At 45.8% G+C, this 26,958-nt stretch overlaps 1 protein-coding gene across 1 annotated transcript in view; it reads left to right on the top strand.

Annotated features, from left to right (window-relative positions):
• The window catches only part of LOC121316460 (echinoderm microtubule-associated protein-like 4), a 140,440-nt gene that overhangs the window by 76,149 nt on the left and 37,333 nt on the right, over positions 1–26,958 (top strand). The window contains exons 2-5 of the mRNA XM_041251525.1: positions 6,703–6,885; positions 14,249–14,384; positions 18,549–18,749; positions 22,321–22,488. Coding sequence (XP_041107459.1) covers positions 6,703–6,885; positions 14,249–14,384; positions 18,549–18,749; positions 22,321–22,488 — 688 coding nt within the window. The remainder of the gene's footprint in view (positions 1–6,702; positions 6,886–14,248; positions 14,385–18,548; positions 18,750–22,320; positions 22,489–26,958) is intronic.

The following is a 26,958-nucleotide window of genomic DNA, read 5'->3' as shown; positions in this document are numbered from 1 at the left end:
AGTTGGGGTTCCAAGGAAGGAGGGAGGCTGAGGCTGTGAGGAGCTCCTGACTGAAGGGAGCTCAGCTGTGCTTGCAGCTGCTCCTTACCTGCAGCTAAGGATCTCCAGATGTTTTTTCCTTTGGTTGCAGTTTTTCTTTTTTCCAAAACAGTAGTTCAAGTGACGCAGTCCATCCTCTAACAAAACTAAATGGTTACTGTCGGGAATCGGACATTATCTTCAGTTGCAGGGGAGGGTCATGAGGTTTGCATTGCTCTTGGCTCCATGGAAATACCTGGCTGTGTGCTCTGACATGCACCACTGGGATTATACTGTATATAATGGACAGGGTAAGACAAACCCACTTTGTGTTATAGGAACCCGACGTACACACCTACACATTGTGCCTCTCAATCTGTCAATCCAGATGGGGGTACCTGGTGAAACCCAGTTTCCTGCCGTTGCACAGCACATCTCTTTGTTCTTCATCACTCTCTTCCCCTGGCTCATGGAATTATCCAAGCTAGAAAGTCACACTTGTGGTTCAGCTGTCAGCACAGTGTGATAAGTAAACCCATTTTACTGGAAGCTAAACTCACGGCCCAACATGCAAAGCTTAAACAAATGATGGGAGAATTCTCATGAACTTTTTTTTTTTTTTTACATACTGTGCTGTCTGTTTTGGTCCTGGTGAGCTGTGAGATTATTACAACAAATGCAATTGCCAGATCCCAAGAGTACAGCCAGTCAGTAGGTCCTTGGCCCATTTGTTTTCGGGTCTAGACCAGTACAAACCAGATGGGAATGGTTCCAATGCAAGCCACTTCAGATATCAGGGAAGCGCATTGATAAAAACACACAAACACTCACAGGCACGCTCTGTAACATGATGCATCTTCTTTTGAGAGTTTGTTTTAGATGACAGATGAGCAGTGCACCTGGATTGCTTTCCAGACACTTGGTGCGCTGTACTCTGTGTTCAAAACGGGTCATGTCTTTACATATGGAACATGAAGGAAGCAGTGTTTCTAGTGTTTCTATAGCTGCCCCGCAGGCAGTGGAATATATCAGATAAGAGATGTGATTCCATGTTGCTACACAGAGGGAGTGATATCCATCGCGCGGTAAACAAGTTTTCGGGCTACAGGGCAGTGTTGAAGCAGGGAGTGAGTGTGTTCAGGGTTATTTATTAATGCACTGGGGAGCATGTATCTGAGTCTGGAAACACAGCATGCCGACCTGAAAACAAAGAGGTGGAGCTCAGACCAGCCAGGCTGCAGTGCATTGCAGTGCATTGTGGTTCAGTGGCTTTCTCTGCATCTTCAGGACAGACTTTGTTCTTTTGATGGTTCTAGACTGGCATCTGCCCCGCTTCTGAGAAACAAAGGGAAAGCACCAGATGGAAAGAAATCATGCAACTTGAATTCATTTCTGGTAAGCGTTATAGTGACAGGATGTGTGATTGGTATTTAACAGCCGCAGATTAGCCTTGGTTTAGTCGTGGTTCTTGGAGACGCCGTACCCTCAGTACTGAAGTGAGTGTGCATGCATAGGAACACAGCCCTGTGTCCTCTTTACTGTGAGTAAGCACACCCTGGAGCTTACATGCATAGAAACACAGCCCTCTATCCTCTTTACTGTGAGGAAGCACACCCTGGAGCTTACATGCATAGGAACACAGCCCTCTATCCTCTTTACTGTGAGTAAGCACACCCTGGAGCTTACATGCATAGGAACACAGCCCTGTGTCCTCTTTACTGTGAGTAAGCACACCCTGGAGCTTACATGCATAGAAACACAGCCCTCTATCCTCTTTACTGTGAGGAAGCACACCCTGGAGCTTACATGCATAGGAACACAGCCCTCTATCCTCTTTACTGTGAGTAAGCACACCCTGGAGCTTACATGCATAGGAACACAGCCCTGTATCCTCTTTACTGTGAGGAAGCACACCCTGGAGCTTACATGCATAGAAACACAGCCCTCTATCCTCTTTACTGTGAGGAAGCACACCCTGGAGCTTACATGCATAGGAACACAGCCCTCTATCCTCTTTACTGTGAGGAAGCACACCCTGGAGCTTACATGCATAGGAACACAGCCCTCTATCCTCTTTACTGTGAGTAAGCACACCCTGGAGCTTACATGCATAGGAACACAGCCCTCTATCCTCTTTACTGTGAGGAAGCACACCCTGGAGCTTACATGCATAGGAACACAGCCCTCTATCCTCTTTACTGTGAGGAAGCACACCCTGGAGCTTACGTGCATAGGAACACAGCCCTGTATCCTCTTTGACACCCTGGGGCTTACTCAGTGTTGATCCTTTCAGACAAAGCAGGTTATCTGCCCAGAGCAAAGAAGATAAAGGAGCTATTTCCTTGACAGGGCCACCTGCTGCTGCTGCTTCCTTGAGATACTGACGTCTTCCTCTGAACCGAGCCCGCTGCCCCTTCACCTGCTGCTGCTTCCTTGAGATACTGACGTCTTCCTCTGAGCCTAGCTCTCTGTCCCTTCCCTTGCTGCTGCTTCCTTGAGATACTGACGTCTTCCTCTGAACCGAGCCCGCTGCCCCTTCACCTGCTGCTGCTTCCTTGAGATACTGACGTCTTCCTCTGAGCCCAGCCCGCTGCCCCTTCACCTGCTGCTGCTTCCTTGAGATACTGACGTCTTCCTCTGAGCCCAGCCCACTGCCCCTTCACCTGCTGCTGCTTCCTTGAGATACTGACGTCTTCTTCTGAGCCCAGCCCGCTGCCCCTTCACCTGCTGCTGCTTCCTTGAGATACTGACGTCTTCCTCTGAGCCCAGCCCGCTGCCCCTTCACCTGCTGCTGCTTCCTTGAGATACTGACGTCTTCCTCTGAGCCCAGCCCGCTGCCCCTTCCCCTGCTGCTGCTTCCTTGAGATACTGACGTCTTCCTCTGAGCCCAGCCCGCTGCCCCTTCACCTGCTGCTGCTTCCTTGAGATACTGACTTCTTCCTCTGAGCCTAGCTCTCTGTCCCTTCCCTTGCTGCTGCTTCCTTGAGATACTGACGTCTTCCTCTGAGCCCAGCCCGCTGCCCCTTCACCTGCTGCTGCTTCCTTGAGATACTGACGTCTTCCTCTGAGCCGAGCCCGCTGCCCCTTCACCTGCTGCTGCTTCCTTGAGATACTGACGTCTTCCTCTGAGCCCAGCCCACTGCCCCTTCACCTGCTGCTGCTTCCTTGAGATACTGACGTCTTCCTCTGAGCCGAGCCCGCTGCCCCTTCACCTGCTGCTGCTTCCTTGAGATACTGACGTCTTCCTCTGAACCGAGCCCTCTGCCCCTTCCCTTCATTGAATCCTGTCACTTGGGAACCTTGGCAGCACTAGGACTCTCCTGAGCCAGAAACAGTGACAGATAATGGGATGGTTCTGTGCCATGTGACTGCTGAGGGTTCGGTTAAAACTCTTTTCACTTGTGAGCTAAGTGGGATTTGAACCTTAGCCTCACTTCTCTTCTTCCCCCTCTCCTCTCTCTCTCTCTCTTGCTCTCTCTCCTCTCTTCTCCTCTCCGCCCCCTCGTCCAGCTTCCTGCTGGCTGGCTGCCAGAACTCTCTGCTTCTCCAGTGTAGAATGTCACATCTCCTGTTTTTCATCAGCTGCTTAATCTTTAGCTTCTCAGACTAAACTTCACAGTCAGCAGTTGCTGCTTCAAATTGTTTTACATGAAGATGACTGGAGGGGTTTATGGTTTAACAACCAAAGCTGTAATGTACTACATCTTTTTTTTATTTCTGTTTGCTGAGGGATAATATGTGAGATATATATGTGTGGCATGCTTTTATTTCATTTCTGCTGAGCTGGAATGAATCTTCAGTCAGCCCGTGCAAGTGACAGCTCAATGAAACCTAGAGTCCACTATAATAACTAACAAATGGGACTTCAATGAGCAACTTCAAAAACTTCTCTACAGATTGTACAGCTTAGGAGTCTAAACACTGGAAATGGCAAATGAAGCTCTGCTTTGTCCGATATTTAAAACGTGAACCTCAGTTTCATTTTGCAGCTATTAGTTACAGTATTGCTAATAAGAGAGCTGCTTATAATGGCAGTCTAATTAGGGCTGAATTGAGAATTGAAAAAAAGGGGGACAAAAAACTCATGTAAAAAAGATAGTACTGAACAAAACTTTGAAGGTGAGAGCAGAATCAGCTGGCATTTAAAGGGTTCAGTATGGCTTGTTGGGTTCTAATTGGGGGAAGTTTTCCTCAAACCCGTGTTCAAAGAGAGTGAGTGCTTCCATCTGGGGCGCAGAGCTCCGTGGTAGAGCATCAAAAGAGAAGCATACTTTGTGTAATTGCAGATAATTCCTGAGGTGAAGCATGCTTGACTGCACTCTGCAGAAAGCTTGAGGTGTAGGCCTCTGAAAACGCTTGTTAAATTGATGAGTATCTGGCTGTGGTTTATATCTCAGAGTCTATCGCTCTATTATCTCCACTCACACATGTGCAAGGAATGTGATGGTGTGTGCCTTGCACATGTAGGGCATACCAGAGAATGGAACAGTAAAAAGTTCTTTCATGTATTTTTTTGATCGTGTCACAGAACCTGCAGTGCAAGACAGGAATGCTGTGAGCAGCTGAATCCACAATCCAGCATATAGATCCCAGTGCTGGAGGTCGGTTTGCTGGGTTCAATGTAGATCCTAGTGCTGGAGGTCCTGTCTGTGAGTTAAATGCAGATCCCAGTGCTGGAGGTCGGTTTGCTGGGTTCAGTGAAGATTGTAGTGTTGGAGGTCCTGTCTGCTAGGTTCAATGTAGATCCCAGTGCTGGAGGTCAGTTTGCTGGGTTCAATGTCGATCCCAGTGCTGGAGGTCCTGTCTGCTGGGTTCAATGTAGATCCCAGTGCTGGAGGTCAGTTTGCTGGGTTTAATGTAGATCCCAGTGTTGGAGGTCCTGTCTGCTGGGTTCAATGTAGATCCCAGTGCTGGAGGTCCTGTCTGCTGGGTTCAATGTAGATCCCAGTGCTGGAGGTCAGTTTGCTGGGTTTAATGTAGATCCCAGTGTTGGAGGTCCTGTCTGCTGGGTTCAATGTAGATCCCAGTGCTGGAGGTCAGTTTGCTGGGTTCAATGTAGATCCCAGTGCTGGAGGTCCTGTCTGCTGGGTTCAATGTAGATCCCAGTGCTGGAGGTCGGTTTGCTGGGTTCAGTGTAGATCCCAGTGTTGGAGGTCCTGTCTGCTGGGTTCAATGTAGATCCCAGTGTTGGAGGTCCTGTCTGCTGGGTTCAATGTAGATCCCAGTGCTGTTGGTTGGTTTGCTGGGTTCAATGTAGATCCCAGTGCTGGAGGTCAGTTTGCTGGGTTCAATGTAGATCCCAATGCTGGAGGTCAGTTTGCTGGGTTCAATGTAGATCCCAGTGCTGGAGGTCAGTTTGCTGGGTTTAATGTAGATCCCAGTGTTGGAGGTCCTGTCTGCTGGGTTCAATGTAGATCCCAGTGCTGGAGGTCAGTTTGCTGGGTTCAATGTAGATCACAGTGCTGGAGGTCCTGTCTGCTGGGTTCAATGTAGATCCCAGTGCTGGAGGTCGGTTTGCTGGGTTCAATGTAGATCCCAGTGTTGGAGGTCCTGTCTGCTGGGTTCAATGTAGATCCCAGTGCTGTTGGTTGGTTTGCTGGGTTCAATGTAGATCCCAGTGCTGGAGGTCAGTTTGCTGGGTTCAATGTAGATCCCAATGCTGGAGGTCAGTTTGCTGGGTTCAATGTAGATCCCAGTGCTGGAGGTCAGTTTGCTGGGTTTAATGTAGATCCCAGTGTTGGAGGTCCTGTCTGCTGGGTTCAATGTAGATCCCAGTGTTGGAGGTCGGTTTGCTGGGTTCAATGTAGATCCCAGTGCTGGAGGTCCTGTCTGCTGGGTTCAATGTAGATCCCAGTGCTGGAGGTCCTGTCTGCTGGGTTCAGTGTAGATCCCAGTGTTGGAGGTCCTGTCTGCTGGGTTCAATGTAGATCCCAGTGTTGGAAGTCCTGTCTGCTGGGTTCAATGTAGATCCCAGTGTTGGAGGTCAGTTTGCTGGGTTCAGTGTAGATCCCAGTGCCGGAGGTCGGTTTGCTGGGTTCAATGTAGATCCCAGTGCTGGAGGTCCTGTCTGCTGGGTTCAATGTAGATCCCAGTGCTGGAGGTCGGTTTGCTGGGTTTAATGTAGATCCCAGTGTTGGAGGTCCTGTCTGCTGGATTCAATGTAGATCCCAGTGCCGGAGGTCGGTTTGCTGGGTTTAATGTAGATCCCAGTGTTGGAGGTCCTGTCTGCTGGATTCAATGCAGATCCCAGTGCTGGAGGTCGGTTTGCTGGGTTCAATGAAGATTGTAGTGTTGGAGGTCCTGTCTGCTGGGTTCAATGTAGATCCCAGTGCTGGAGGTCGGTTTGCTGGGTTCAGTGTAGATCCCAGTGCTGGAGGTCAGTTTGCTGGGTTCAATGTAGATCCCAGTGCTGGAGGTCGGTTTGCTGGGTTGAATGTAGATCCCAGTGCTGGAGGTCCTGTCTGCTGGGTTGAATTTATGAACCTCTGAGAGACGACACTCAAAGTTCACCGTGGTCTTTTAGTTTGCTTTTGACTTTGCCTTTTTGTTGTTTTGGGTTTCGTTTATTCGAGGCTTGCTGTATTTCTAGGGGTGAGACTTGGCCTGTTACACTAAACCCTGGCAACCCAATATTATATAGACCAAGCCCACCTGACCCCCCCCCCCCCCCCCTCTCTTTCTCAGATGACAGTATCTCGGGAGTGAGTGCCTCCGATGTGCAGGACCGCCTCTCTTCGCTGGAGCTGCGTGTTCAGCAGCAGGAGGATGAGATCACGGTGCTCAGGGCAGCTCTGGCCGATGTACTGCGTCGCCTGGCTCTCTCTGAGGACCAGGCCGCCACCATGAAGAAGATGCAGCCTGGCAAAGGTAAGAGGAGAGCGCATTAGGGTTGGAGGATCACTGTGAGCAGAGCTAGGGTTAGAGCATTACTGTGAGCAGAGCTAGGGTTAGAGGATCACTGTGAGCAGAGCTAGGGTTAAAGCATTACTGTAAGCAGAGCTAGGGTTAGAGCATTACTGTGGGCAGAGCTAGTGTTAGAGCATTACTGTGTGCAGAGCTAGGGTTAGAGCATTACTGTGAGCAGAGCTAGGGTTAGAGCATTACTGTGTGCAGAGCTAGGGTTAGAGCATTACTGAGCAGAGCTAGGGTTAGAGCATTACTGTGAGCAGAGCTAGGGTTAGAGCATTACTGTGAGTAGAGCTAGGGTTAGAGCATTACTGTGTGCAGAGCTAGGGTTAGAGGATCACTGAGCAGAGCTAGGATTAGAGCATTACTGTGAGCAGAGCTAGGGTTAGAGCATTACTGTGAGCAGAGCTAGGGTTAGAGCATTACTGTGTGCAGAGCTAGGGTTAGAGCATTACTGTGAGCAGAGCTAGGGTTAGAGCATTACTGTGAGCAGAGCTAGGGTTAGAGCATTACTGTGAGCAGAGCTAGGGTTAGAGCATTACTGTGTGCAGAGCTAGGATTAGAGCATTACTGTGTAGGGTTAGAGCATTACTGTGAGCAGAGCTAGGGTTAGAGCATTACTGTGAGCAGAGCTAGGGTTAGAGCATTACTGTGAGCAGAGCTAGGGTTAGAGCATTACTGTGTGCAGAGCTAGGGTTAGAGCATTACTGTGAGCAGAGCTAGGGTTAGAGCATTACTGTGAGCAGAGCTAGGGTTAGAGCATTACTGTGAGCAGAGCTAGGGTTAGAGCATTACTGTGAGCAGAGCTAGGGTTAGAGCATTACTGTGAGCAGAGCTAGGGTTAGAGCATTACTGTGAGCAGAGCTAGGGTTAGAGCATTACTGTGAGCAGAGCTAGGGTAGAGCATTACTGTGAGTAGAGCTAGGGTTAGAGCATTACTGTGAGCAGAGCTAGAGAGCATTACTGTGAGCAGAGCTAGGGTTAGAGCATTACTGTGAGCAGAGCTAGGGTTAGAGCATTACTGTGTGCAGAGCTAGGGTTAGAGCATTACTGTGAGCAGAGCTAGGGTTAGAGCATTACTGTGAGCAGAGCTAGGGTTAGAGCATTACTGTGAGCAGAGCTAGGGTTAGAGCATTACTGTGAGCAGAGCTAGGGTTAGAGCATTACTGTGAGCAGAGCTAGGGTTAGAGCATTACTGTGAGCAGAGCTAGGGTTAGAGCATTACTGTGAGCAGAGCTAGGGTTAGAGCATTACTGTGAGTAGAGCTAGGGTTAGAGCATTACTGTGAGCAGAGCTAGGGTTAGAGCATTACTGTGTGCAGAGCTAGAGCTAGCAGAGCTTAGAGCATTACTGTGAGCAGAGCTAGGGTTAGAGCATTACTGTGAGCAGAGCTAGATTTAGAGCATTACTGTGAGCAGAGCTAGGGTTAGAGCATTACTGTGTGCAGAGCTAGGGTTAGAGCATTACTGTGGGCAGAGCTAGGGTTAGAGCATTACTGTGAGCAGAGCTAGGGTTAGAGCATTACTGTGAGCAGAGCTAGGAGCATTACTGTGAGCAGAGCTAGGGTTAGAGCATTACTGTGAGCAGAGCTAGGGTTAGAGCATTACTGTGAGCAGAGCTAGGGTTAGAGCATTACTGTGGGCAGAGCTAGGGTTAGAGCATTACTGTGAGCAGAGCTAGGGTTAGAGCATTACTGTGAGCAGAGCTAGGGTTAGAGCATTACTGTGAGCAGAGCTAGGGTTAGAGCATTACTGTGTGCAGAGCTAGGATTAGAGCATTACTGTGGGCAGAGCTAGGGTTAGAGCATTACTGTGAGCAGAGCTAGGGTTAGAGGATCACTGTGAGCATAGCTAGGGTTAGAGCATTACTGTGAGCAGAGCTAGGGTTAGAGCATTACTGTGAGTAGAGCTAGGGTTAGAGCATTACTGTGAGCAGAGCTAGGGTTAGAGCATTACTGTGAGCAGAGCTAGGGTTAGAGCATTACTGTGAGCAGAGCTAGAGAGCATTACTGTGAGCAGAGCTAGTTTAGAGCATTACTGTGAGCAGAGCTAGGGTTAGAGCATTACTGTGTGCAGAGCTAGGGTTAGAGCATTACTGTGAGCAGAGCTAGGGTTAGAGCATTACTGTGGGCAGAGCTAGGGTTAGAGCATTACTGTGTGCAGAGCTAGGGTTAGAGCATTACTGTGAGCAGAGCTAGGGTTAGAGCATTACTGTGAGCAGAGCTAGGGTTAGAGCATTACTGTGAGCAGAGCTAGGGTTAGAGCATTACTGTGAGCAGAGCTAGGGTTAGAGCATTACTGTGAGTAGAGCTAGGGTTAGAGCATTACTGTGTGCAGAGCTAGGGTTAGAGGATCACTGAGCAGAGCTAGGGTTAGAGCATTACTGTGAGCAGAGCTAGGGTTAGAGCATTACTGTGGGCAGAGCTAGATTTAGAGCATTACTGTGTGCAGAGCTAGGGTTAGAGCATTACTGTGTGCAGAGCTAGGGTTAGAGCATTACTGTGAGCAGAGCTAGGGTTAGAGCATTACTGTGTGCAGAGCTAGGGTTAGAGCATTACTGTGAGCAGAGCTAGGGTTAGAGCATTACTGTGTGCAGAGCTAGGGTTAGAGCATTACTGTGAGCAGAGCTAGGGTTAGAGCATTACTGTGTGCAGAGCTAGGGTTAGGGGATCACTGTGGCCAGGCAGATGTCCTAGTCAAGACATCCCGAGCCCACACCCTGAAGGCCAGGCGTCCTGGCTGCTGTGTAGTGAGCAGCCCATGGGCTGAATGGTCAGGATTCTGGGTGTGTGGAAATGATTCAGGTCTTTGCTTCGGTCGCTGTGTTAACACTGAAAAGTGGAAACTTCTTAAAGAAGAATACTGGACCAAAACATCAATGGCTTCAGAAATTTGGAAATTTACTGTGAAATTGATTATTTTTTATTTTTTAGCTGTGATATTAATTTTGACAACCGCGCCTCGTAGTTATTAGTACTGAAATGTGTAGCTCTTTTTTACATAGAATGCTAAAAAGAACATTAGTAAAAATTATCACACATACACACACATCAGGAAGCAGAGAAAACCAAGATAAAAGTTGAGCTGCATTATGCTGATGGAAACAGATCCTGACGCTGATTCAATTAGGGGCTGATTCAGCTGAGGTCGGGGGAGTTCAGGTGCAGACTGGACTGAGGGATTATCATTTACTGTCCCTAATCAGCTGGCCCTCAGATTAAATGACCGCTCTTGGAAACCTCATGGCTGCAAGTAAACAGGTTTGCTTTATTGCAGTGCCATTTTATTGATCTCCATCAGCAGTGCTGCTGCAGTAAATAATGCATTGTGTTCCAATAGAGGCTCATGGGTAAGGTCTCGCCCTGTTGTTTTGAACACTGTAAGTGAATTCTATGCCTCGGTTTGCACAGTACGTTTTGCTTCAAAACCCCGACTTAATCATTTCTTGCTCGAAAGGGGCTGTTTTGGAGGCTGCCTCTTGCAGATTTACAATCACCACATCTACAGCTACTGTAGTGGAGGTCTGGATGTTGATCAACAGTAAAAGAATAAACCTGAAGCCTGCTTGTATTTGGAATGTCTGCTGGAGCGAGACGAGGCAGGAAGAGACTCATAAAACTGGAATCCACACGTACGCCTGTGTCTGTGCCTGATCCTGTGTCTGTGTCTGTATGTGTCTGTGCCTGACCCTGTGTCTGTCTCTGTGCCTGTGTCAGTGTATGTGCCACTCTGTGTCTGTGCCTGTCTCTGCCCTTCTCTGTGCCTGTGTCAGTGTCTGTGCCTGTCTCTGTGCCTGTGTCAGTGTATGTGCCTGTGCCTGTCTCTGTGCCTGTCTCTGTGCCTGCGTCAATGTCTGTGTCTGTGTCTGTGTCTGTGCCTGGCCTGTTCTGTGGCTCTTGCTGCTGACTCAGGGGCCACGCTTGCAGAGCTGCTCTTATTAGAAGAAGTCCTCCCCTCTTGTTCAGCTGCTGATTTGTTTAATTGAATCAGAAGCAATTCCCATTCTCTACAACTCATCATCCCTGTGTGCCCCCAATACAAGCCAGGCCAATGCCAGGTCAGAACCTCTCATCTGTTTCAAACCCTGATTTAATAAATATGCTCTGAGTTTTGCACAGCTGTCTACCCATAGGGGTATAATGAAGCCTTTCTGTGTGTTTATTTAAAGTAGAAAAGAAGAAAGCACACTTGCCAACTATAACAAATTTGTGCATAAAGACGTAATTCAGTATTCTGTTTTCAGCTCAGAGGGTTAAGTAAACTTGACATCTTGAGTATTCGCTACCAGATTCCCGAGTTCATGGTGAATTCCTCCATTCTTTGTGGGTTACCTGCACAACTGTATCTGCTGATGACCTTCGTGTCCCGCTTCGCAGCCTGTTCTTCCTGACACTTTTCCCTCGTCTCTGTCTCTCCACTGTGCCACACTCTTTCTTTACAGAGCTGCTCTCCTCCTCACGCCTCACTCCTGCAGGGTCACTGTCCAGGCTGGCACTGTAACAGTTATCAGGACAGCAAAGGGATCTTTTGATAGAGCTGATCAACCTAGCTCCCACACGCGCTATCCTTCATCCAGAGCTGTTTAAACTTTACAGCAGGAGCTGCTGAGCCATGTTGCCAGCATCATGTTTTCTAGTGCTGTATGCTGATATCCTTGGGTGTTTTATTGCGGAGCGAATTGTGTTTCCTGACTAATGAAATGCACTAATGGCCTTTGCCATTAACCTGCAGAGTTTAACAGTCAATTCAGAACTGTAGCTAATAATACTGTGAATGGTACATCCTCTGATTGTAGAAACAGCAAGCAGCCTCCAAGATGTATTTGTCTCAGAAAAGGGAGAAACTGAGTCTAGTATTATTAATGCAATACAGGGATGGAAACTCCTATTGCATAGATGTTCTATCCATTCCAGGTTTTGATATGAGCTTGATCAGCCCCAGTGTATAGGTGTGTCTGATTAAATTCCTAGTAAAACCAGGACTGGATCAAACTGCTGTGCAATAAGGGTCTTATTTCCATCCCTAAAATAAAATACACCAACCCTGGTGACACTGATAAGCCACAAGAAGCAAGGTTGAGGAAAAACACTGAGCGACCCAGAACCCCTGATGGAATTACAGCCTTATTGTGTCTGCTTGGGTGGATGCTCTTCCTTATATTACTGATCCTCTTTTTATAATATGTGCAACTCCTCCAGGCTGTGAATTGCTGTCTTCCCACCCCAGCTGCTCTGTGGAGCCGGGTGCTCGCTGTGATGTTTAGACTGTCAGCTCTCAGGCAATTCAAAACCGAGGATTGGCAGCCATCTGAAAATCGAGGCATGAGGTTTATTAATTTTTTATATTTCAACAAAGGAAAACTGTTCTGTAAAATGTTTGTGGTTCTATAAATTAATAAAGCTTAAAAAAAAGAAAATGACTGAGCAAGAGCTGAAAGAGTTTCATTGCTTTGCCTCTGGACCAGGGGTCAGCAACTTGTCCCTACATGGACACGCATGTCCGTGGCAGTGAATTCGTCTAACACACACACATGCATGGAATTGTATATAACTTCCGTTTTGTTTGTCCGTCACCACTCGATATGGTGCCGACCCCTGCTCTGGACCATATTCATCTAATTCTGTAGCGATCGCCATGGGGGTCATGACTTGAAAATGAATGTGTTGTGCATGTGACTAGTTCATTGCAGTTGTGCACTTTTTACTATGAAAAAGAGTACGGAGGCTTCAGGCAGTCTGAAATAAACCCCTCTGCACTGGCTTTAAGTTCAACTACACTATAGAGTGTTTTTATGTGCTGCCAGATGGGCTGTGCTTCATGGAGGCGCACACATTGTGAGAACTGGACAGACAGAAGTTGAATTACACCTGCTGGCCCCATGCAAGAGCAGACACACATTCCCCTGCCTCAGTACATTGCATCTCGAGACCCAGGTTGAGAGACCAGACTCACATTGCATCTCCAGACCCAGGTTGAGAGAGCAGAGTCACATTGCATCTCCAGATCCATGTTGAGAGAGCAGACTCACATTGCATCTCCAGACCCATGTTGAGAGAGCAGACTCACACTGCATCTCGAGACCCATGTTGAGAGAGCAGACTCACATTGCATCTCGAGACCCATGTTAAGAGAGCAGACTCACACTGCATCTCGAGACCCATGTTGAGAGAGCAGACTCACACTGCATCTCCAGACCCATGTTGAGAGAGCAGACTCACATTGCATCTCGAGACTTAGGTTGAGAGAGCAGACTCACATTGCATCTCCAGACCCATGTTGAGAGAGCAGACTCACATTGCATCTCCAGACCCAGGTTGAGAGAGCAGACTCACACTGCATCTCCAGACCCAGGTTGAGAGAGCAGACTCACACTGCATCTCCAGACCCAGGTTGAGAGAGCAGACTCACATTGCATCTCCAGGCCCATGTTGAGAGAGCAGACTCACACTGCATCTCCAGACCCATGTTGAGAGAGCAGACTCACATTGCATCTCGAGACCCATGTTGAGAGAGCAGACTCACATTGCATCTCCAGACCCATGTTGAGAGAGCAGACTCACATTGCATCTCCAGACCCATGTTGAGAGAGCAGACTCACATTGCATCTCCAGACCCATGTTGAGAGAGCAGACTCACATTGCATCTCCAGACCCATGTTGAGAGAGCAGACTCACATTGCATCTCCAGACCCATGTTGAGAGAGCAGACTCACATTGCATCTCCAGACCCATGTTGAGAGAGCAGACTCACATTGCATCTCCAGACCCATGTTGAGAGAGCAGACTCACATTGCATCTCCAGACCCATGTTGAGAGAGCAGACTCACATTGCATCTCCAGACCCATGTTGAGAGAGCAGACTCACATTGCATCTCCAGACCCATGTTGAGAGAGCAGACTCACAGCATCTCGAGACCCATGTTGAGAGAGCAAACTCACATTGCATCTCCAGACCCATGTTGATAGAGCAGACGTGGTTATGCCCCCAGACTCTCCCATAGAAGCGCGCAGAGGCAGGCTGGCTCGTAGCCTTACACATTGGAACAGGGAAGTGTGCTTTTCAAATTCTCCTGCTGCCTCTGCACTGGGTTTGCATTCTTGCTTCCCTTTGCAGGTGGATCTGCTTTGTGCTGCCGTGCCCAGGGGAAGCACAGACCTGTTATTACTTCCTCCAGTGCTGTCCGGCTGCTCACTTGTTTGTCATGCCCGTTCTTCCAAATACAGTTCTCGAATTGTTCTCCAATGGAAGTGTGTATGGCGCGTGGCTACGGGGAGGCACACTCCAGTTAATCCCCCCCCCCCTCTCTTCTCTCCATTGCTGTGCAGGTCAGCCAGCTCTCAGAGAAGCCTACTCCATGTCCTGTATAGCCAATGGCAGCAGCAGCAGCTCCAGCCGCAAGCCCAGCCACAGCCCCTCCGTGTCCATCGCCAGGAAAGAAACGCTCGCCTCCGCTGCTAAAAGGTACAAGCAAGCAAGTCAGACACTGCACTTAGAAAAGCATAACAAAGTGGAATAAAACACAGTGAAAGCACGGTGAAGCATAGGTAAGCACTGTAAAATAGGCACAGAGAGGTATGGCAAAGCATATTCAAAAAAGATGGCACACCAGGGTAAACTATACTGAAGGCATGGTATCGCCATAGGCAAAGCATGGTAAAAGTTAAAGAATGCCATGCAAAAATACCGTGCTGGACTTTTCTAAGGGTGAGTACAGTAGCCTGTCTCATAACAGGAGAGCGGGTGGCAGATCCACTGAGCTCTGTTGAGAGTGTGCAGCAAATTTTATTTAAAAAAGAAAAGAACATGTACAAACTGTTTCAAGCTATTTATGAACAACTCTGCTTATTTCTTTTAAGCACAGTACTGTGCAGTGATTAAAGTGTTGTGTTTGTAATAGGGGTTTGTAGTTTGAACTGTCAGAGACATGCATGTGCAGTATAGAGATCTGCGCGGTGTTTATCCAGTAGGGTGTGTTCAGTGTGAGATTGATTATTGAATGTTCAGTCTTCTCCACATACACATGACTGTAGGCACATGTAGTCTCATCTGCATTTCTGTTGCAGTGGAGCATTAAACAGTAACAGCTCTCTAATGGAGGGCTGCTCGGTGTGGGCTATGCTATTAGCTGAAAATCATTTAAACAGGCTTAATTCTAAAGTTTTAAACGTTTAGGAAATAAAGAGAATCTGACTTCCGTAACATTAACATTAATGTTTGTTTTCCTTTCTGAAAAACAGAGTGGAGGAATCGGCTAGCAAATGTGATTGTCTGACTTGAATTAATTAACAACCAGTTGTCTCCTGTTTTATGCTTTGAAAAGCAACTGTCTGGTATGAACATCTGGTTTAAAAGGTGGGAGTGGAGCAGGTACAGTATGGGTGTCCCGTCTCTACGGACTGTGTCTTTGTGCACCCTCAGTCACCACTGAAACACTTCAGTGTAATCAACCATTCTACTGCATTTCCTGCTGGGTAACGTTAGGGTTATGTTCCTGTGACTGCTCTACAGTTTCAGTTTTATCTGCAAATGTATCCATTTTATAACAACTGCTCATTTAATAGCAGCTAAAATAAATAAGTCCTCACGCAAATGTGACGTGTATTGAGAGGAAAGATAACCATTGTATCATTATTGACTTTTCCCTTTCAACGTCGTGCAACTGTTATTCATTCAACCCAGCAGCAGAATGAATTGTACTGCCAGCCACCTCGCACCCGGGGATAGGGTAGTGATAACAATGTGACTGGGTTTTAGTCTATGTGCTTCTCTACCCCCAGCTTAAAGAACCAGCTGCACATTCTGCAACTGACAGTCTGTCAGACATCTGAAACAAAAAGAAATGCTTGTGTGACCTTTCCTCAGCTCCTCACCATGTATATAGACAAGCTCTGCTTATTGTACCATGTCTGGGCGCCACATGCACATCCGTTCATAATATCAAACCCAATGCTGGATGTTCCAGTCCACGCCAGCCCTTCTAAGAGACCATACCTAGTGTGCAAACTAGGAATGTAAATATCATTTAATAAGAAATCTGTTTAAACAATTTGATTTCTATTGGTTAACCGTTTAACCGTAGTTACACCATCACACTAAATACCCTTTAAATAAATACTCTTTAAATAAATACCCTTTAAATAAATACTCTTTAAATAAATACCCTTTAAATAAATACTCTTTAAATACCCTTTAAATAAATACTCTTTAAATAAATACCCTTTAAATAAATACTCTTTAAATAAATACCCTTTAAATAAATACTCTTTAAATAAATACCTTTTAAATAAATACTCTTTAAATAAATACCCTTTAAATAAGTACCCTTTCCACATATGTTTAGTCTTTGTCATGCATTGACATCTGTTTACCAAAAATAAAAAGAGGAAGCTGAGAGCACAGACCCTTGTTAATTGCATCGCGACTATCACAGATGTGTGTACAGGTACACCTTTCTGTGTGTCTAGTATCTCCTTCAGAGTTAATCTCGATCTGCTACAGGGGACACTGGTTTCACATTAAATAAAACACCATTAAAAAAACTAAAATACACGTTACCATCCCATAAATTTAGCCTAGCAATCAACAGTTCATTTTTCAAGATTCTTATAAATTAATGCTATGAATCCATTTTAAAAGCAAGTACGTAAAAGACAAGCTTTTTTTCCTGTTGTTTGAAATGCCCAGAGATAAACTGCAACTTTAACAAACTGTGCCCACAACCACTGAACTACAACATCTTAGTTTAAAAAAATTAATCAAAATTCAAACCACTGTACTCGGTAAAGATGACGAAAATGTCAGCGAACATGAAACATAACATTAACTTATAATGCCTTCGGCAACTATTTACACAAAAAAATCCAAGAAAAAGTTCGGTCTTTTGCTAAAAATCCTAAATGTCCCCTCAGAAAACTAAATATGGTCCAATTGATATATGTGATATATATATATATATATATATATATATATATATATATATATATATATATATATATATATATATATATATATATATACTCAAGACTGCAAAATACAATACAAGAGTTTTTTATTCAGAGAAATGAACAGGTTGGCGTGTTCCAGTGTCTTGTACACAGCTGATTTACAGTCTGTGTTAAAGACAGTCTGCAGACACAGAGGATCCTGGACTGCACAGTCTGCAATACAGTGAGGATCCTGGACAGCAATACAACGCAGGGCAAGGGTTCCTGAAGTAACTTTCCACTTCATTTTCAACTTCGTTATCATCCGGGTTTAGAACATAGTCTTCACCTAAAAGCACTGACATGGAAGTATTCTTGTCTGTTCCACATGGTCAGGTATAGCTACAGCACTAACTTCGTTTTGGCCACTCCATCTTTACAGTCCTCCCTTTTCTATTTTGACGGCAGCTGCTGTGCTCTGCATACGAACACCGGAAATCGACAGCTTGAGACTAGTCGACTAATCATGCCAAACCCAACGTCATATGTTGCAAAATAAAAAAGTAACAGGCAGAGGAGATGCAGAGTTCAGACACAGTGCGTAAAGAGCACATGTTTTGTTGGATATTTCCTTTTAAAACACAAAATGCCAGGCACATTTTATCAATTTGTAAAATACGTTACCTGTTATGTAAAAACGGTATGAATTTATTAATCTATTACATCCCTAGTGCAAATGGTAGCTTAGTCCAGAATTCCAAAGACATGGTCTTTGCTTAAGGGTTGATGCAGGAAAGCGGACTCCAGATCCGAAGACAGAAGCCCGTCTGATTTGAGGCTAGTGTCGTCTTGCACCCAGTTTGTCGAGCTGGAGAGAGGCTGGGGTTCGGTCCCAGTTTGTCGAGCTGGAGAGAGGCTGGGGTTCGGTCCCAGTTTGTCGAGCTGGAGAGAGGCTGGGGTTCGGTCCCAGTTTGTCGAGCTGGAGAGAGGCTGGGGTTCGGTCCCAGTTTGTCGAGCTGGAGAGAGGCTGGGGTTCGGTCCCGGTTTGTCGAGCTGGAGAGAGGCTGGGGTTCGGTCCCGGTTTGTCGAGCTGGAGAGAGGCTGGGGTTCGGTCCCGGTTTGTCGAGCTGGAGAGAGGCTGGGGTTCGGTCCCAGTTTGTCGAGCTGGAGAGACGCTGGGATTTGGTGTGCCCCAAGGGTCAGCCAGCACTTCTGAGTCTGAACAGAGCTTTAGAATCACAGCTCCCTGCCTTCTACAGATTAAACCATTAACCATGGAGCCAAGTTTCAATTCATTTGTCGAACCCTGGATCACAGCCTACATTAATGAATCTTGGTGCCGCACCGGCTCAGAGGTCTGTCTGGAAAGCAGTTCTTTATCCAGGCTGTCCAGGAGAACCCCCTGGGATTCCTATAGGTGAAAGAGTGATCCTGAACGCCACGACATGCCAGTCCAGCCCTCACCTAGATTCCACATTGTGAACCTTCATGAAGGCTATATACTGCGATACACCACCTGCACAGCCAGACACAGCTCTTGAACAAACCGGCTGTTGGCAGAAGTACTTGTTCCACCATATCTTTTAAAGTTTTGCAAATTCTAAATACATTCCACTAGTAATTATTCCACATGTCTCGGTTTGTTTTGTTGTTTTTTTTAATCCCTCTTCTCTCCCAACTCACACCCTTGTTGTTTTTGCAGCGGCACAGAGAAAAAGAAGGAGAAGCCGGTGCACCTGGGAGAGATTAAGGAGTCTAACGAGGAGCCGCAGGCTAATGATAAAGCTCTGGCCAGCCCGCCCGACCAGCCAGCCCCACCAAACCAGGCAGCATCCCCCTCCCCACACCCCCCCCAAACACAAAGGCACACCCAAGAAAACAAGAGCTCAGCTCCAGCCAAAAGGTTCTTCCGCCTCTCCATACCATCAGGGGCAAACCGGGATGGGCGAGGGCTTGCAATGCTACCGTCACTGCGTCCACACCATCTCTGCTTAGAGGCTCCCAGTCCTATAAGATAGTCCAGCACACTGGGTACTGCAGAACCGCAGCCTCCCCCCTCTTTACTACTCGCGTTCCCGCGCCATGGCTGAAGGTCCTGTGAGAGTTATGGATGGGCTCACAGCCGCATCATGCTTGCTTTACATTTCCATCAGTCAGCACTATAGTCTAACAGAAATGATAACCCACAAGCACTTGCATGCTCCACATGCCATGCACAATGCTCGTAAGTTGCAATTTTTTGTTTTGTTCGACAGCTTGATATACTTCACAGACATCTTTATAATTGGACCTCAGATTACAAAAAAAACATGCAGAATCATGAACATAAATACATTATTGTAATACTTTGAAATAGAACTTTGTCTTGAAACAGTAATAATATTGTTGTGCTCTGCGTTGTTTTAACAGAGCATCGATGTAGTTTGAAACACTGCTCTATTCCACCTACAACACCTTAGGTCCCATGTGGATAGATGCATCATGTAGTTACGTGTCAGGCACATCACCACATTCCCAGCTCATTACTAGAATATTGCATCGCTTGAATTACCAGCACATCAGCATTGCAGTCATTCACTAACTTCCCTGAAACGGTGATTATTTATTATTTCTCATCAGTCTGTCACAGTGTTGAAACTTTGTCTGCTGGACCTGGTTTCTTTGGTCTTTGCTTTGCTGTAGCCTGACTCATGAGATCTCTCCACTTTCAATCACACGCTAACATCACCAAAGCCCATAGCTCCTGACGTCATCTCCGCATTCCAGCTCGGATTATGACATCACCTCACCTCAGCATTCCACAGCAGGCATTACATCACCGCCTCAGCAGGCCAGCATTCTAAATGAAATTGTCACAATCTGTGTCTTTCTCAGAACTCAGTAACCCCATAGGAAGGGTTTTATTGAAACAAATAATCATTATTAGAATTAAAAAAAACAAAAAAACAAGTACAAACCTACACATGATGGCAGCCCACTCAGAATTTTCATTTTGGTGGCAGTTAAATCATTTCTTTAGCACCCTTTATGTGCAAGCATCCCAGGCTCTCTGCAAAAAAGAACCAGAAAGCAAAAATATCTCCAGTCTGCTCACTAGCAAAAGAACCAATCAAAATCAAAGAAATGTGTTTTGGGATTGGATTTAAAATTACAGATGACTCAGCATTCCGGATACAGTTTGGAAGAGAGTTCCAGAGTGAAGGAGCCCAAACACACTTGTCTGATAATCTTGTGATGAACATTTACTGAGCAACCACAGCAAACAACACGGGTGACCTCAGCACCATGTGCTCTTGATGGCTGCAGTGAAACATTGCCATGAATCTTCTCCAGTGATTCGTAGCTCCGTAAGCACTCCCTCATCTACCAGCGTTCTGTAGCATTGCAACCCGAGCCTTGGCAGGGTCTTCATGGGAATAACCTCTCGGGGTGGCTTTGTCATTGCCTCGGTCTGGATCAGTTCACTCGTGACCCACCGGACATCTGCAGTGAACACAGTCTGTAGAGATCTGAGCATTGGACAGTTACAGGTTCCAGCTTTGGGAGGTTACAGTAACACATGAGAAGCTGCTGGTGTACAGGCACGATACTTTACTATTACTGTTTCTGGCCTGTCCTTCTGCCTATTCTAGTTATATTGCCCAGCATTAGTTTTTGAGGGTATAATACTGTGCTGTAAGGTAGACCAATATTATTGCCAATAAAACAATGAACGACGGAACAGGCAGTATTGAATATGACCAGCAGTATAGCAGATGCAGTGTGCTCCCTGTCTGATGGGGTGGGCTGTACCATGAAGACTGTGCCCCAGTCCAGTACTCCCAGATGGGTCATGTTAGCTGGTTTCCAGAATACAGCAAGTGTGGACAAAGACACACACACACGTTTGCATTCCTGTATTTGTGGGGACTTCTCATTGACTCTCATTATATTTTTATTTACTAGTTCTGACTCCAGTCAAACAAAACTCCACACAGGGTGAAAGTCGTCAACAAACTAAATATTTTGGCACTTTTTTTTTTTTTTTTTTTTTTTTGGAAGGCTTATTTAGTTCTTGTAAAGGTGTTTCACAAAGTGGGGATGTCCCCACAACATTGTTTTTTCAGGATTTACTATCTTTGTGGGGAAATTTGTCCAAATTTTGGCCACACATTGATAGTAATACCTGCACACACACACACACACACACACACCCCTCCGCTGGGCAGTCCAGCCATCCCTCTTGACTTGTCTATGGGACAATCCAACCTGGATACAAAAACCATGGAAATACAGGGCTAGACAGACAGGCAGGCAAGCAGTCTTGAGTGAGAATAGGAAGGAGAGGTTGTAGTAGGGAGAGCCTACACTGGCTGTGAGTGAGGACTAAAGGCATTGCCAGCGCCTGTCCAGCAGCAGAAGGGTCACACTCAAGAGGTCAGAGAACAGAACTGATCCAACCGCGGGCAATCTGAGCCTTTTGAATTATCTTCCTTTAACACACACTTTACTCAGAGCCTTGTTTGAGAGGTGCCTGCATGAGGGTGTTTACTTGTTTACTGCCCCTGTTTTCTGATGCTTCGTCCTGCTGCTGTTCTGCTGGGTGCCTGAGACGGCAGCGTGCCCGGTTTACTAACCCGCCGCTGGGCTGTGTGCTTTCCCCTCGCCGGGGTGCCTGTTGGCTGCCCTCCTGTGGCAATACTTACTTGCCTGTGTTGATGTTTGCTGGTTTTTCTCTTCAAGCAGAAAGCAGCCCATGGAGGGTACGGCCGCTTGTCTTTCGCAGGTCTTCTCTTCAGGGGCAGTGTGGGGTCCCGTCACTGCAGACAGGGCTCTGACTGAGGGGAGTCTGGGGAGCATGATCTTTAGAATCCAGCTGCGTGTGTTCTTGTGAGTGAACATGTGAGTGAGTGAGCGTGTGAGTGAGTGTGGGTGGGGGATTTCTAAAATTTTTAGAAAATACAAATGAATTGAAGTTTTGTACAGTATATCTGGTGAGCTGATCAAAGTTATTTTTAACTCTTTGTACAGTACATACTTATTTGTGTGATAGCTTTGTGTATGAGAGTGTATTGGGTATGTTCCTGCGTGTGTGTTATGTGTGAGAGAGAGTGACTGTGTCCTGTGTACACTGGCAGAGTGCAATCCAGATCTGTTTTAGTGCAAACCCCAGACCCCCTGCTGTGACGGGAGCCCAGCTCTCCTCCAGAGGCAAGAAGCTAACTGGGGCCTCGCACTCTCTCTCTCTCTCTCTCTGTTTGTCCTGGAGTAGCTTAAAGGGGGTGTCTGCTGCTTTCTACCTCCTATCTCTTTCTCGCTCTCTCTCTTTCTCTCTCTGTCCTGGAGTAGCTGAAAGGGGGTGCTTTCCACCTTCACTCTCTCTCTGTCTCATAATGAAACAAGGGGAGTGGCTCTCCTCCTGTGTTCTAAGCCATGATGATGATGAGTCCGCTCCTGTTCTCTCTCTCCCCCTCTCTTTGTTTTGGCGCGAGCGGGGGTCACAATGTGAAGCGAGGCTCGGGGATGGAGCGATCGCAGAGTAGCCCCTGGGAGAGCTCGGACGACAGCCGCAGCAAGCTGGTCAAGACAGCCTCCACCTCCAAGCTGGTCAAGGCAGCCTCCACCTCCAAGCTCCTCTCCAAAGTGGTCAAGAATGCAGAGAAGTAAGGCCCCCTCCTACCTTTCCATTCTTACTGACTGCGATCTGTCTGTCAGTGCGTTCCCTCTGGCTTTGTGGAACACACGCACGCACACACACACACACATGCACACGTACACCCCCCCACCCCCACCCTCATTAACGGCATACTTTATGTGATCTCTTTTTTATATTTAATTTGTTACCAGTTTAATATCCTATTATGTGTGTTATGTAGAATTTTCAGTTGTTTTGCCATGCTTGCTGTCTATTCCAGAAGAACATTCATTAGGCAGATTATAAAGAAGTGAATTTGGGGACGCACATTAGTGTTGCACTTGTGTCCTGAAGCCTGTGCAACACTGATATGCTTCCCCACCTCACTTCCTCACTGTCAGCCTTTTTAAGGCAATGTTTTTGCTGGAAATGTAAGGAAACTTGGCAAATACCAATCTAAGCAGAAATAGCAATAGAGGTAAGACTGTTCCTGTGCAGCAACTTTGTGTGCATCTTGAAAATAGAGCAGGCAATGTGTCCACTCCACTTTCCAGAGTACGAAAGCATTTCCATTAAGCCATGGTTTGGTTTGGTCATCAGAAAATCATTTCAATACTGCATTATCACACAGTGTTCAATATTGCATTATCACACAGTGTTCAATATTGCATTATCACACAGTGTTCAATATTGCATTCTCACACAGTGTTCAATATTGCATTCTCACACAGTGTTCAATATTGCATTCTCACACAGTGTTCAATATTGCATTCTCACACAGTGTTCAATATTGCATTCTCACACAGTGTTCAATATTGCATTCTCACACAGTGTTCAATATTGCATTCACACACAGTGTTCAATATTGCATTCTCACAGTGTTCAATATTGCATTCTCACACAGTGTTCAATATTGCATTCACACACAGTGTTCAATATTGCATTCACACACAGTGTTCAATATTGCATTCTCACAGTGTTCTATATTGCATTCTCACACAGTGTTCAATATTGCATTCACACACAGTGTTCAATATTGCATTCTCACACAGTGTTCAATATTGCATTCACACACAATATTGCATTCAACACAGTGTTCAATATTGCATTCTCACACAGTGTTCAATATTGCATTCACACACAGTGTTCAATATTGCATTCACACACAGTGTTCAATATTGCATTCACACACAGTGTTCAATATTGCATTCACACACAGTGTTCAATATTGCATTCACACACAGTGTTCAATATTGCATTCACACACAGTGTTCAATATTGCATTCACACACAGTGTTCAATATTGCATTCACACACAGTGTTCAATATTGCATTCACACACAGTGTTCAATATTGCATTCACACACAGTGTTCAATATTGCATTCACACACAGTGTTCAATATTGCATTCACACACAGTGTTCAATATTGCATTCTCACACAGTGTTCAATATTGCATTCACACACAGTGTTCAATATTGCATTCACACACAGTGTTCAATATTGCATTCACACACAGTGTTCAATATTGCATTCACACACAGTGTTCAATATTGCATTCACACACAGTGTTCAATATTGCATTCACACACAGTGTTCAATATTGCATTCACACACAGTGTTCAATATTGCATTCACACACAGTGTTCAATATTGCATTCACACACAGTGTTCAATATTGCATTCACACACAGTGTTCAATATTGCATTCACACACAGTGTTCAATATTGCATTCACACACAGTGTTCAATATTGCATTCACACACAGTGTTCAATATTGCATTCACACACAGTGTTCAATATTGCATTCACACACAGTGTTCAATATTGCATTCACACACAGTGTTCAATATTGCATTCACACACAGTGTTCAATATTGCATTCACACACAGTGTTCAATATTGCATTCACACACAGTGTTCAATATTGCATTCACACACAGTGTTCAATATTGCATTCACACACAGTGTTCAATATTGCATTCACACACAGTGTTCAATATTGCATTCACACACAGTGTTCAATATTGCATTCTCACACTGTGTTCAATATTGCATTCTCACAGTGTTCAATATTGCATTCACACACAGTGTTCAATATTGCATTCACACACAGTGTTCAATATTGCATTCTCACACAGTGTTCAATATTGCATTCTCACACAGTGTTCAATATTGCATTCACACACAGTGTTCAATATTGCATTCTCACACAGTGTTCTATATTGCATTCTCACACAGTGTTCAATATTGCATTCACACACAGTGTTCAATATTGCATTCACACACAGTGTTCAATATTGCATTCTCACACAGTGTTCAATATTGCATTCTCACACTGTGTTCAATATTGCATTCTCACACAGTGTTCAATATTGCATTCTCACACAGTGTTCAATATTGCATTCTCACACAGTGTTCAATATTGCATTCTCACAGTGTTCTATATTGCATTCTCACACAGTGTTCAATATTGCATTCACACACAGTGTTCAATATTGCATTCACACACAGTGTTCAATATTGCATTCTCACACAGTGTTCTATATTGCATTCTCACAGTGTTCAATATTGCATTCACACACAGTGTTCAATATTGCATTCTCACACTGTGTTCAGTATTGCATTCTCACAGTGTTCTATATTGCATTCACACACAGTGTTCAATATTGCATTCACACAGTGTTCAGTATTGCATTCTCACACAGTGTTCTATATTGCATTCACACACAGTGTTCTATATTGCATTCTCACAGTACCTCATCAGCACATACCAGCTACCAGACTGTGCAATACAGAGTTTAACCTCATCAGCACATACCAGCTACCAGACTGTGCGATACAGAGTTTAACCTCATCAACACATACCAGCTACCAGACTGCGCGATACAGAGTTTAACCTCATCAGCACATACCAGCTACCAGACTGTGCGATACAGAGTTTAACCTCATCAGCACATACCAGCTACCAGACTGTGCGATACAGAGTTTAACCTCATCAGCACATACCAGCTACCAGACTGTGCGATACAGAGTTTAACCTCATCAGCACATACCAGCTACCAGACTGTGCGATACAGAGTTTAACCTCATCAGCACATACCAGCTACCAGACTGTGCGATACAGAGTTTAACCTCATCAGCACATACCAGCTACCAGACTGTGCGATACAGAGTTTAACCTCATCAGCACATACCAGCTACCAGACTGTGCGATACAGAGTTTAACCTTATCAGCACATACCAGCTACCAGACTGTGCGATACAGAGTTTAACCTCATCAGCACATACCAGCTGTCAGACTGTGCGATACAGAGTTTAACCTCATCAGCACATACCAGCTACCAGACTGCGCGATACAGAGTTTAACCTCATCAGCACATACCAGCTGTCAGACTGTGCGATACAGAGTTTAACCTCATCAGCACATACCAGCTACCAGACTGCGCGATACAGAGTTTAACCTCATCAGCACATACCAGCTACCAGACTGTGCGATACAGAGTTTAACCTCATCAGCACATACCAGCTACCAGACTGTGCGATACAGAGTTTAACCTCATCAGCACATACTAGCTGTCAGACTGCGCGATACAGAGTTTAACCTCATCAACACATACCAGCTACCAGACTGTGCGATACAGAGTTTAACCTCATCAGCACATACCAGCTACCAGACTGCGCGATACAGAGTTTAACCTCATCAGCACATACCAGCTACCAGACTGTGCGATACAGAGTTTAACCTCATCAGCACATACCAGCTACCAGACTGCGCGATACAGAGTTTAACCTCATCAGCACATACCAGCTACCAGACTGTGCGATACAGAGTTTAACCTCATCAGCACATACTAGCTGTCAGACTGTGCTATACAGAGTTTAACCTCATCAGCACATACCAGCTACCAGACTGCGTGATACAGAGTTTAACCTCATCAGCACATACCAGCTACCAGACTGCGCGATACAGAGTTTAACCTCATCAGCACATACCAGCTACCAGACTGTGCTATACAGAGTTTAACCTCATCAGCACATACCAGCTACCAGACTGCGCGATACAGAGTTTAACCTCATCAGCACATACCAGCTACCAGACTGTGCGATACAGAGTTTAACCTCATCAGCACATACCAGCTACCAGACTGTGCGATACAGAGTTTAACCTCATCAGCACATACCAGCTACCAGACTGTGCGATACAGAGTTTAACCTCATCAGCACATACCAGCTACCAGACTGTGCGATACAGAGTTTAACCTCATCAGCACATACCAGCTACCAGACTGTGCGATACAGAGTTTAACCTCATCAGCACATACCAGCTACCAGACTGTGCTATACAGAGTTTAACCTCATCAACACATACCAGCTACCAGACTGTGCGATACAGTTTAACCTCATCAGCACATACCAGCTGTCAGACTGCGTGATACAGAGTTTAACCTCATCAGCACATACCAGCTGTCAGACTGTGAGATACAGAGTTTAACC

This window comes from Polyodon spathula, chromosome 5, assembly GCF_017654505.1.
Source record: "Polyodon spathula isolate WHYD16114869_AA chromosome 5, ASM1765450v1, whole genome shotgun sequence".
Classification (NCBI taxonomy): domain Eukaryota; kingdom Metazoa; phylum Chordata; class Actinopteri; order Acipenseriformes; family Polyodontidae; genus Polyodon; species Polyodon spathula.
The sequence above is the reverse complement of the archived record's forward strand: the minus strand, read 5'-3'. Positions and strand labels throughout refer to the sequence as shown.